General features: G+C 46.6%; 1 protein-coding gene across 2 annotated transcripts; it reads left to right on the top strand.

Moving 5' to 3' along the window:
* Positions 1-4,654: 4,654 nt before the first annotated feature.
* On the top strand, positions 4,655-6,816 carry LOC119294492 (5-amino-6-(5-phospho-D-ribitylamino)uracil phosphatase, chloroplastic-like). Of its 2 annotated transcripts, none has more exons than XM_037572683.1 (2): positions 4,655-4,804; positions 5,189-6,816. In XM_037572683.1, the coding sequence occupies exon 2, from the start codon at positions 5,324-5,326 to the stop codon at positions 6,467-6,469; it is 1,146 nt and encodes a 381-aa protein (XP_037428580.1). In that variant the 5' UTR covers positions 4,655-4,804; positions 5,189-5,323; the 3' UTR covers positions 6,470-6,816. The 2 variants fall into 2 exon arrangements, with proteins under 2 accessions (XP_037428580.1, XP_037428581.1); XM_037572684.1 differs by having other exon boundaries at positions 4,661-4,799.
* Positions 6,817-12,058: the final 5,242 nt, after the last annotated feature.

Raw genomic sequence — 12,058 nt, 5'->3', positions numbered from 1 at the left:
AAAATAAGCAGCATCAACATTGACTTTATAACCCGTGTACTAAATCAAACATAACATGCATAAACTTCTCTTGGCCCCTTCATCTTCACTAGCCTCCCAGCCATTCGATCCAATCCCAAAGTGTCCACCATAAAAGGCCGTAAGTTTTTTGAGGAGGATGCCCTTGGGCGCCCTTTATTAAAATTCAAATGGCAGTTACATCAAATAAAATGTCTGGAAGAATGAGGCTGGTGGGTGGCCATCCCAATCCACTTCTACATTCAAATCATAAGTAGGAATCTAGCTAAATTATGCGCGCCCAGTTTGCACCCTTGGCTAGGACAGTGGATGAGATTCACTGTACCTATAGCATAAGCCATTTGAAAGCAATAAGCCAAAATGGCTGTGTAGGGTGTCCAAATTTCGATAGTTCCATTCATGATTGAATAAACTTGAGAGAACCAGATTTCATAATAACGCTGATGCATCCAAGATCTTGTACCCTAGAAAGCCCCCCTAGCAACGCCACAGCCTCCACTGTTGTCCTATTGAGTAAACTCTTGAGAACCCATGAACGACCTGCCATCATCGCTTCCCCCTTTGAGTTCCGAAGTATATAGCAACTGCAGTTCCTGACCCATCCTCAAAATAAGCAGCATCAACATTGACTTTAAAATCCATGTACTATATCAAACGTAACCTGCCCAAAACTAATTCTCTTGGCCCCTTCATCTTCACTGGCCTCCCTCCCATTTGATCCAATCCCAAAGTCTCCACCGTAAAGGTCGTAAGTCTTTTGAGGAGGATGCCCTTGGGTGCCCTTTATTAAAATTCAAATGACAGTTACATCAAAATAAAATGTCTGGAAGAATGAAGCTTGGTGGGTGGCCATCCCAATCCACTTGTACATTCAAATCATAAGTACGAGTCTAGCTAAATTATGCGCCGCCCGGTTTGAACCCATAGCTAGGACAGTGGATGAGACCCACCGCACCTATAGAATAAGCAATTTGAAAGCAATCAGCCAAAATGTGTGTGTAGGGTGTCCACACTTCGATAATTCCTTTGCATGATTGAATAGGCTCGAGAGAATCAGATTCCATGATAACGCCGATGCATCCGAGATCTTGTACCATAGAAAGTCCCCTTTGCAACGCTACAGCCTCCGTTGTCGTGTTATTGAGTAAACTCTTGAGAACCCATGAACGACCTGCCATCGCCTCCTCTTTTGAGTTCCGAAGTATATAGCAGCTGCAGCTCCTGACCCATCTTCAAAATAAGCAGATCGACATTCATTTTATAATCCGTGTACTAAATCAAACGTAACCTGCCTAAAACTAATTCTCTTGGCCCCTTGATCTTCACTGGCCTCCCACCCATTCATTCCAATCCCAAAGTCTTCACCGTAAAGGCCGTAAGTTTTTTGAGGAGGATGCCCTTGGGCGCCCTTTATTAAAATTCAAATGACAGTTACATCAAATAAAATGTTTGGAAGAATAAAGCTTGGTGGATGGCCATCCCAATCCACTTCCACATTCAAATCATAAGTACGAATCTAGCTAAATTATGCGCCGCCCGGTTTGCACCCCTAGCTAGGACCGTGGATGAGACTCACCACGCCTATAGAATGAGCCATTCGAAAGCAATCAGCCAAAATGGTTGTGTAGGGTGTCCACACTTCGACAATTCCATTGCAATATTGAATAAGCTCGAGAGAATCAGATTCCATAATAACGCCGTTGCATCCGGGATCTTGTACCATAGAAAGCCTCCTTTGCAACTCCACAGCCTTCGCTGTCGTGCTATTGAGTAAACTCTTGAGAACCCATGCACGACATGCCATCATCGCTTCCCCCTTTGATTTCCGAAGTATAGCAGCAGCTGCAGCTCCCGACCCATCCTCAAAATAAGTAGCATCGACATTCATTTTATAATCCGTGTACTAAATCAAACGTAGCCTGCCTAAAACTAATTCTCTTGGACCCTTGATCTTCATTGGCCTCCCGCCCCTTCGATCCAACCCCAAAGTCTCCACCGTAAAGGCCGTAAGTTTTTTGTGGAGGATGCCCTTTCAGGCGCCCTTTATTAAAATTCAAATGACAGTTACATGAAATAAAATGTCTGGAAAAATGAAGCTTGGTGGATGGCCATCCCAATCCACTTCCACATTCAAATCATAAGTACGAGTCTAGCTAAATTATGCGCCGCCCAGTTTGCACCCCTAGCTAGGATAGTGGGTGAGATTCACTGCACCTATAGAGTAAGCCATTTGAAAGCGATCAACCATTTAAAATGGATGTGTAGGGTGTCCACACTTCGACAATTCCATTGCATGATTGAATAAGCTCGAGAGAATCAGATTCCATAATAACGCCGATGCATCCGAGATCTTGTACCATAGAAAGTCCCCTTTGCAACGCCACGGCCTCCTCTGTCGTGCTATTGAGTAAACTCTTGAGAACCCATGAACGACCTGCCATCATCGCTTCCCCCTTTGAGTTCTGAAGTATATAGCTGTTGTAGCTTCTGACCCATCTTCAAAATAAGCGGCATGGACATTCATTGTATAATCCATGTACTAAATCAAACGTAACCTGCCTAAAGCTAATTCTCTTGGCCCCTTGATCTTCAAGGGCCTCCTACCCATTTAATCCAACCCCAAAGTCTCCACCGTAAAGGCCGTAAGTTTTTTGAGGAGGATGCCCTTGGGCGCCCTTTATTAAAATTCAAATGACAGTTACATCAAATGAAATGTTTGGAAGAATGAAGCTTGGTGGATGGCCATCCTAATCCACTTCTACATTCAAATGATAAGTACGAGTCTAGCTAAATTATGGGCCGCCCGGTTTGCACCACTAGGACAGTTGGTGAGACTCACTGCACCTATAGAATAAGCCATTTGAAAGCAATCAAGCAAAATAGATGTGTAGGGTGTCCACATTTTGATAGTTCCATTGCATAATTGAATAAGCTCGAGAGAATCAGATTCCATAGTAACTCCGATGCATTCGAGATATTGTACCATACGAAGCCCCCTTTGCTACGTCACAAGCTTCGCTGTCGTGCTGGAAACTCTTGAGAACTCATGAACGACCTGCCATCATCGCTTCCCCCTTTGAGTTCCAAAGTATATAGCAGCTGCAGCTCCCGACCCATCCTCAAAATAAGCAGCATCAACATTGATTTTATAACCCGTGTACTAAATCAAACATAACATGCATAAACTTCTCTTGGCCCCTTCATCTTCACTAGCCTCCCAGCCATTCGATCCAATCCCAAAGTGTCCACCATAAAAGGCCGTAAGTTTTTTGAGGAGGATGCCCTTGGGCGCCCTTTATTAAAATTCAAATGGCAGTTACATCAAATAAAATGTCTGGAAGAATGTAGCTTGGTGGGTGGCCATCCCAATCCACTTCTACATTCAAATCATAAGTAGGAATCTAGCTAAATTATGCGCGCCCAGTGTGCACCCCTGGCTAGGACAGTGGATGAGATTCACTGTACCTATAGCATAAGCCATTTGAAAGCAATAAGCCAAAATGGCTATGTAGGGTGTCCATATTTCAATAGTTCCATTCATGATTGAATAAACTTGAGAGAATCAGATTTCATAATAACGCTGATGCATCCAAGATCTTGTACCATAGAAAGCCCCCCCTGCAACGCCACAGCCTCCACTGTTGTCCTATTGAGTAAACTCTTGAGAACCCATGAACGACCTGCCATCATCGCTTCCCCCTTTGAGTTCCGAAGTATATAGCAACTGCAGTTCCTGACCCATCCTCAAAATAGCAGCATCAACATTGATTTTAAAATCCATGTACTAAATCAAACGTAACCTGCCCAAAACTAATTCTCTTGGCCCCTTCATCTTCATTGGCCTCCCTCCCATTCGATCCAATCCCAAAGTCTCCACCGTAAAGGCCGTAAGTCTTTTGAGGAGGATGCCCTTGGGCGCCCTTTATTAAAATTCAAATGACAGTTACATCGAATAAAATGTCTGGAAGAATGAAGCTTGGTGGATGACCATCCCATACCTCTTGTACATTCAAATCATAAGTACGAATCTAGCTAAATTATGCGCGCCCGGTTTGAACCCCTAGCTAGGACAGTGGATGAGACTCACTGCACCTATAGAATAAGTCATTTGAAAGCAATGAGCTAAAATGGTTGTGTAGGGTGTCCACACTTTCGATAATCCATTGCATTATTCAATAAGCTCGAGAGAATCAGGTTATTCCATAATAACGCCGATGCATCCGGGATCTTGTACCGTAGAAAGCCCCCTTTGCAACGCCACAACCTCCGCTGTCGTGCTATTGAGTAAACTCTCGAGAACCCATGAACAACCTGCCATCATCGCTTCCCCCTTTGTGTTCCGAAGCGTGTAGCAGCTCCAGCTCTTGAGCCATCCTCAAAATAAGCAGCATCGACATTCATTTTTATGATAACAACCTGTGTGAGGTCTCTCGTAGCATCCATTATAGCCGCTCGTAGCATTTTTAGACTTATTATAATTATAGTTATAATATAAATAAAGAAGAAGAAAAAAGGTAGGAAGCCGCCTGGTAATTCCTGGGCCGCGGGAGGCGCCACCTCCGCCTCACGTTCGCGCGACGTGGCGCGCATCGGCCGGGGACTCGTCTCGCCTTCCTCCTCCACCACCACCAATAGAAAAATCAATCAATCAATCGCGTGGAGGAAAAGAGAAGACGAAGGACGAAGGAACCGACGGAGGAGAAGCTAAGGTCCTCTCCGGTCGGCTGCTTTCTTCCCCAATACACCACCTCCCTCGCCGCCGTCCATCGCCGCAACCCCCGGTACGGTGCGTGCCTCCTTCCCTCATCCTATCCCCCCCCTGCTTCCCGGCCGCTCGGAGGGGAGAGGAAGCCGGCCCAACCGAATCGAATCCAGGGGAGGGGCGGCTGTCCGTCTATTGATAGATTGATTGGTGGACGAACCCCCAAATCGAATCCATCACAATTCGGTTTCTTTCTTTCTTTCTTTATCTGCTATAGGTTGCCTGCATCCCCGTTGATTAGGAGGAGGATTGGGTGCTCTGCTTTGATGCGTCGTTGGTTCCGTTGCTCTGTTTTGGTCGCTTCCTGCCGTGGATTCTTCTTTGCCTTTCCTGTCTTCTTCCTCCGGCGGATTGGGTTGGGTTTCTGACTTCTGACCGGTCTCCTTCTCCTTCTTCTTGTTCTTGCAGCGTGGAATCAGCAATAAAGCGGAGGAATTTCGGGCGGAGGAGCTCGGGGATCTCGTCGTTTGGTCCTTCTTCTTGCTTCTTGATTGATCGACCGGTAGGTGGGCGAGGCGGGCGGATCCACAAGCAACAGCAGCCATGATGATGGTGGACACGGTCAGCGCCAGCACCTCCTTCATCGCGCGCCACCCCTCCGACCACCACCGGCCCCGCCGGGCGCTGCTCCACGTCGTCAGCTGCCGGCCCCTCGCCACGCCCTTCGCGGGCCGCCGCCTCGTCGCCCGGGTGCCCAGGCCGGAGCGGCAGCGGCTCGCGGACTGGCCCGTCAGGGCGCTGGCCGCCGTGGGGTTCACCAAGGAGGCCGTCCCGCGGAAGGAGTTCCGGGGGATCCCAGGGGACGGCGACAACGGATTGGGCACCGACGACGACGCCCCCCCGGCGGCGGTACCATCGTGGCCGCCGCGGAACAGGGCGGACGACCCGAGCCTGCACAACCCGCTGCTCCGGCTCGAGCGGATGGGCTGCGGCTGGGTCGGCGTCATCTTCGAGTGGGAGGGCGTGGTGGTGGAGGACGACACGCGGCTGGAGCGGCAGGCGTGGCTGACCCTGGCCGAGGAGGAGGGCAAGTCCCCACCCCCCGCGTTCGTCCTGCGGCGCGTCGAGGGGATGAAGGCCGAGCACGCGGTCTCCGAGGTGCTCTGCTGGTCCCGGGACCCCGCGGAGCTCCGGCGCCTGGCGGCCCGCAAGGAGGAGATCCATGGCGGGCTCCGCGGCGCCGCCAGCCAGATGCGGGACGGGTCGAGGGAGTTCATGAGCACGCTGGTCAACTACAAGATCCCCCTCGCCGTCGCCTCCACGCGGCCCCGCAAGGCCGTCGAGGCGGCCATTGATGCTGTCGACGCGCGGGGCTTCTTCGACGCCGTCGTGGCCGCGGAGGACGTGTACCGGGGCAAGCCCGACCCGGAGCTGTTCCTCTACGCCGCGCAGCTGCTCGGCTTCATCCCCGAGCGCTGCGTTGTGTTCGGCAACTCCAACTCGGCGGTGGAGGCCGCGCACGACGCCCGCATGAAGTGTGTCGCCGTTGCCAGCAAGCACCCCGTATACGAGCTCGGTGCGGCCGACCTTGTTGTCAAGCGGCTCGACGAGCTGTCCGTGGTTGACCTCAAGAACCTCGCCGACATCGACTCCCCTGAGTTCGGCATGGAGCCCGAGCCGGAGATGGAGGAGGAGGAGGACGAGGCGCCACCGTCGACCGCCGTGGGCGTCGACGATATATTCTTGTAGGAGACCCAGGAGCCGCCGGTATGTATGTACATTTGATTTGGGTTGGCCCTTCTCCTGTTGCACATGTGTATGATGGGATAATTTGCGATAGCGATCAGGAAGGAAGGAAGGGCTCATTATCTATCCTTCTAATCCGTGTTAGGTTGTGTTATGTACATGGAATGTATCTTTAGAACTCACACAAACTGTATATATACTTGGAAAAGAAAAAAAAGGGGGGACTGGATTATTATTAGTATACGTCGGTGCATCTGAACTGCATTGCTTCCAGATGTGGATGGTGTAATAACTCAGAAGGAACATATGTTTATTTGCAGTAAATGAAAAAACACAATTACATATGTTAACTGCTTGTTGCCTGCTCTGTTCCTGCTTGGAGCAGCAATTCTTTTCCCTTTTATCAGACGAAACAAAGTGTTCCAATTGCCTGGGATAGATTTTGTGGATCCAATGAATATTTATTCCTGTGTGATGATGTTCTGTTGATCAGAATCCTGTAAGACGCACAGGCTCCTGCTAAAGGGGACCCTGGATATGTCAAGGCATCAAAACTGCAGTACTTGCTGTGATGTGTGTAGCTTAGAATCAGATGGATACATGCTTGTTTGCAAAAGAAAAGACATATTTCATTGCTTATTCTGTTCCTACTACTTCCAACAACAATATATTGTTTCCTCTTTGATGAAATGAAAGGTCCTTATCCTTTAGAAAATTGTTACTCGCCTGTTCTGTTCTTACTTTCAAGGGTACATTATCAAAATCTTCCACTGTCATTAAGAATTTTAGTTATTTATGTCTGTGATGTATTTTTATCCAGAATCCTGAATAACCATTGGATTACAGGTGTTGCTTGCTGCTTGCTATATATGTTCCTATGTGAAACAGCAATTGCTTGTTTATCTGTAATTCTGTGTGTTGCACTGTTAACCAGAACTATGTTAGAGGTACTGAATGCTAGTTATATATATATTTTTTGAGAATCATCGGGGGAGGAGTCCCTCCATCTGAATATATTACTCAAAGTGGCCATAATGCCAGGAGAGTGATCCAGTTTTCGCTTTTATCAGACGGAAAAAACTGGTCCAATTGCTTGGGATAGGTTGGGATCCAATGAATGTTATTCCTGTGTGATGATGTGATGTTGATCAGAATTATGTTCTACTCCCTCCGATCCTTTTTACTCTGCATATTAGGTTTGTCCGAAGTCAATCTTATCCAACTTTGACCAAGTTTATATAAAAAATTATAGACATTCACATAACAACACCAATATCATTAGATTCACCTTGGAATATATTTTCATATTATATTTATTAGATATTATAGATGTTAATAATTTCTAATATAAATTGGGTCAAACTTAGCAAAGTTTGACTTTCGGCAAATCCAATGTGCAGAGTAAAAAGGACTGGAGGGAGTACAACTTCTGTACGAAAATACGTGTAGTTGGTGGAACTTGTACTAGTTCCCCCAACGACAAGTATTTCGGTACAGAGGGAGTAACTTGCATGGATATATTATCAAGATCTTCCATTGTTGTTTAGAATTCTGTGGATCCATTGAAATGTTAACTATGTCTGTGGTGTATTTTTATCAAGAATCCTGAATAACCACTGTACTAGTACAGGTGTTACTTGCTGTCTGCTTTATATGTCCCTACTTGAAACAGGATTTGAAATGTTAATTACTTGCTGCCTGATTTAGGGAACGAAAAGGTCTCCCATTTCTTTAGATTTTCGAGGAACCAACGAGTATTTATATCTGTAATTATGTGTGATGTGCAGTGTTAAGCAGAACTATATAGGGCTACTGTATGTTAGTTACTGTAAGGCAGCTGAACTGCACTGCTTTCTGATGTGATGATGATCAACTGTGGATCAGAATCCTGTAAGGTCGACCGAGGGTTAGTGTTAAGGATGACCGAGGGTTAGTGTTAAGGGTTAGTGTTAAGGATGACCGAGGGCATCTAATTGAACTGCAGTGCTTCCTGATGCGATGTGTGTAGCTCAGATGGATATGCCTGTTTTTGCTCCTGCTGCTTGCAACTGTACTACTTCCTGATGTGGATGGTCCATAGCTCTGAACTGCACTACTTCCTGATGTGATATGTTGCTAGCTCAGATGGATACATGTCTATCTGCAATAGAAACTGGGAAAGACAGAATTGCACATGTCACTTGTTGCCTGTGTTCTTTCTGTTCCTACGTTCAGTAACAGTATCAAGACCTTCCATCCATGTTCAGAATTTTGGGGATCCAGTGAATGTTATTACTCCCTCTGTTCCAAAATAGATGACCCAACTTTATACTAACTTTATTTCAAAATAGATGACCCAACTTTATACTAACTTTATTTTAAAATAGATGACCCAATTTTGTACTAACTTTACTAAAGTTAGTACAAAGTTGGGTCATCTATTTTGGAATGGAGGGAGTACGTGTGTGATGTATTTTAATCAGAATCTGAATGGCCATCAAACGCTATTGTGAGCAAGTTCAGAAAATATGTTTCGAGTGTCTGCACATGGTGACGGCGCGACCACTCGGTTCGCACACCCAATGTTTTCTTCGTCCAAAAAAGTTCAGTTGATCCGTTTCGAGTACTCAGCGAGTGTTATGTTGATTTTTTTTATTGCGAAAAGAGTGTTATGTTGATGTTGATCAGAAACAAACACAAGCGAATGTTTTCGTCGAGTGTGATGAGTTTGTGAAATAAAGGTGATGACGCAGACATCTTGTGGATAAGCAAACCAACCAAACCAACCACTAGCAGTCAACTGTGCAGCCCACTGAAGAATTGGCCACTGTGCCGCTGCTCCTAGTTCTGTTTTTCTTCGGTTTTCATGCTGCAGATAATTCATGATGCCTGGATGGTGCATGACTCAGAAGATGGATATAGATATGTGCGCCTATTCGCAGAGAAATAGCAGGAGCACATCATGTGTTGCTTGTCTATTTGGATATCTGTAGAGCCACTGGATGTTAGCGTCAAATGGGCGATGATACGTCAGAAGATCTAACTTGCTCATGTGACGTGTAAGCTCCGAGATCCATCTTGAGGTGAATATTTTGTCAAGACCTTTCGTTGTTCCTGTTTATTATTCTTTTGTCACAAGGATGATATTATCTGTAAAAAAAAAACTGTGTTGAGCGGATGAAGAACATGGCAACGATGCCGCCACTCGGTTCACACATCCCCGGTGTTTCACTGAACAATTTACTTGTCTATTTTGAGTATGCAGTGGTGTATTTATGCTCATGCACTGTTTTGTTATACTCAGTTCACATCCATTCAAGTCAGTGGTATAAACAATCATTGGAAATTAATGTTTCCTTGCAGAGCGGGAAGGGGGGGTGGGGGGGCAATAGCCTCCATAGCCCCCCCTTTTTTTTTAAATCCACAAACCCCTAAGGCTGGCCATAGTGGGGGTAACATACTCCCTCCGTCCGCCAAAGAGTGGACGTTTAGAGGCCAGCGTTTTTCCCAGAATAAGTGTACGTCTGCGTTGCGGTGGGTACTTTTGCATTTGCCCCCCTGGTCCACGCCTCGAGCATCACTCCAGCGCAAATGAATCACCGCACGCAAACTCCCCAATCCTCTTCCTCTCCCCCAACTATCCTCTCCCCCGATCCAATCCCAAATCGCCGTCGGTCCAACCTCCAATCCAGGGCCTCCCCCTCTCACCCCAAATCGATGGCATCCCGTCCATATAAACAGCCGGCGAGGTGGCGTCCATCGCACTGGAGCCATGGCAGGCGGAGCAGAGGGTGGAGGAGCCAAATCCGGCGATGGCAAGCTAGTCAAGGCCGTCGCGACGGCCGGCGGCGCAGCACACGACCGCAGCGGATCTGGTTCTGGGGGCCCCATTCGTGCGCGTCCAGGCAGGTTCCGACCGTGGTCGCCCTCGCCCTCGTACGTCAGTCGGCGGCGGCGGTTCGGTGTCGGAGCCAAGATTGTCGACCCGGATGAGGATGCAGTGGGTGATGGTGAAGCCGGTGCTGTGGCTAACCAGGACGGCGCGGCGGCAGGTGCTGGGCAAGATGGCACGGCAGCAGGAGTGCGTCCTGGTGCTGACCAGGACACCGCGGCTGCAGGTGCTGGGCATGCCGCCGAGAACACCAGCAAGTAGTACTAGCTCTGTAAGTTTGGCTTGATGCAAATCTTGGCTTTTAGTTACTGGCGTTCAACTTAATGCAAGTCCTAGTGGTGATGTAGAGGGAGATCTAAGTATGGATGTGTATCCTTAAAATTTCAAGTATGAACAATCTGTAGTGGTTAAATGACAGACATGACTATGATGATCTGTTGCATAAATAAGGTGTTCTCTTGATGAATGAATCCTGATCTCTAAAGTGGTGACTATACTTTCTGTACAGATTTGGCATGAGCAGATTTGGCATGAAAATTACTTTGACTATTGAACAGATTTGGCATGAAAATTACTTTGACTATTGAACAGATTTGGCATGAAAATTACATTGACTATTGAAGCAAGAACTATTACAACTTCTAGTCGGCTATGATCTGCATGTCGCTCTCATAGAGTTCGCGGTCACTGAAGGAAATATGCCCTAGAGGCAATAATAAAGTTATTATTTATTTCCTTATATCATGATAAATGTTTATTATTCATGCTAGAATTGTATTAACCGGAAACATAATACATGTGTGAATACATAGACAAACACAGTGTCACTAGTATGCCTCTACTTGACTAGCTCGTTAATCAAAGATGGTTAAGTTTCCTAACCATAGACATGAGTTGTCATTTGATTAACGGGATCACATCATTAGAAGAATGATGTGATTGACGTGACCCATTCTGTTAGCCTAGCACTTGATCATTTAGTATACTGCTATTGCTTTCTTCATGACTTATACAAAGTTCCTGCAACTATGAGATTGTGCAACTCCCGTTTACCGGAAGAACACTTTGTGTGCTACCAAACGTCACAACGTAACTGGGTGATTATAAAGGTGCTCTACAGGTGTTTCCGAAGGTACATGTTGGGTTGGCATAATTCGAGATTAGGATTTGTCACTCCGATTGTCGGAGAGGTATCTCTGGGCCCTCTCGGTAATACTCATCACTTAAGCCTTGCAAGCATTATAACTAATGAGTTAGTTATGAGATGACGTATTACAGAACGAGTAAAGAGACTTGCCGGTAACGAGATTGAACTAGGTATTGGATACCGACGATCGAATCTCGGGCAAGTAACATACCGATGACAAAGGGAACAACGTATGTTGTTATGCGGTTTGACCGATAAAGATCTTCGTAGAATATGTAGGAACCAATATGGGCATCCAGGTCCCGCTATTGGTTATTGACCGAGAATGGTTTTAGGTCATGTCTACATAGTTCTCGAACCCGTAGGGTCCGCACGCTTAACGTTTCGATGACAGTTTTATTATGAGTTTATAAGTTTTGATGTACCGAAGTTTGTTCGGTGTCCCGGATGTGATCACGGACATGACGAGGAGTCTCAAAATGGTCGAGACATAAAGATTGATATATTGGACGACTATATTCGGACACCGGAAAGGTTCCGGGAGTTTTCGGAGAAAACCGGAGTACCGGAGGGT

The sequence above is a fragment of the Triticum dicoccoides genome, chromosome 4B (genome assembly GCF_002162155.2).
Source record: "Triticum dicoccoides isolate Atlit2015 ecotype Zavitan chromosome 4B, WEW_v2.0, whole genome shotgun sequence".
Taxonomy (NCBI): Eukaryota; Viridiplantae; Streptophyta; class Magnoliopsida; order Poales; family Poaceae; genus Triticum; species Triticum dicoccoides.
Note: the sequence above shows the minus strand (reverse complement) of the source record. Positions and strands in the feature narration are given on the sequence as shown.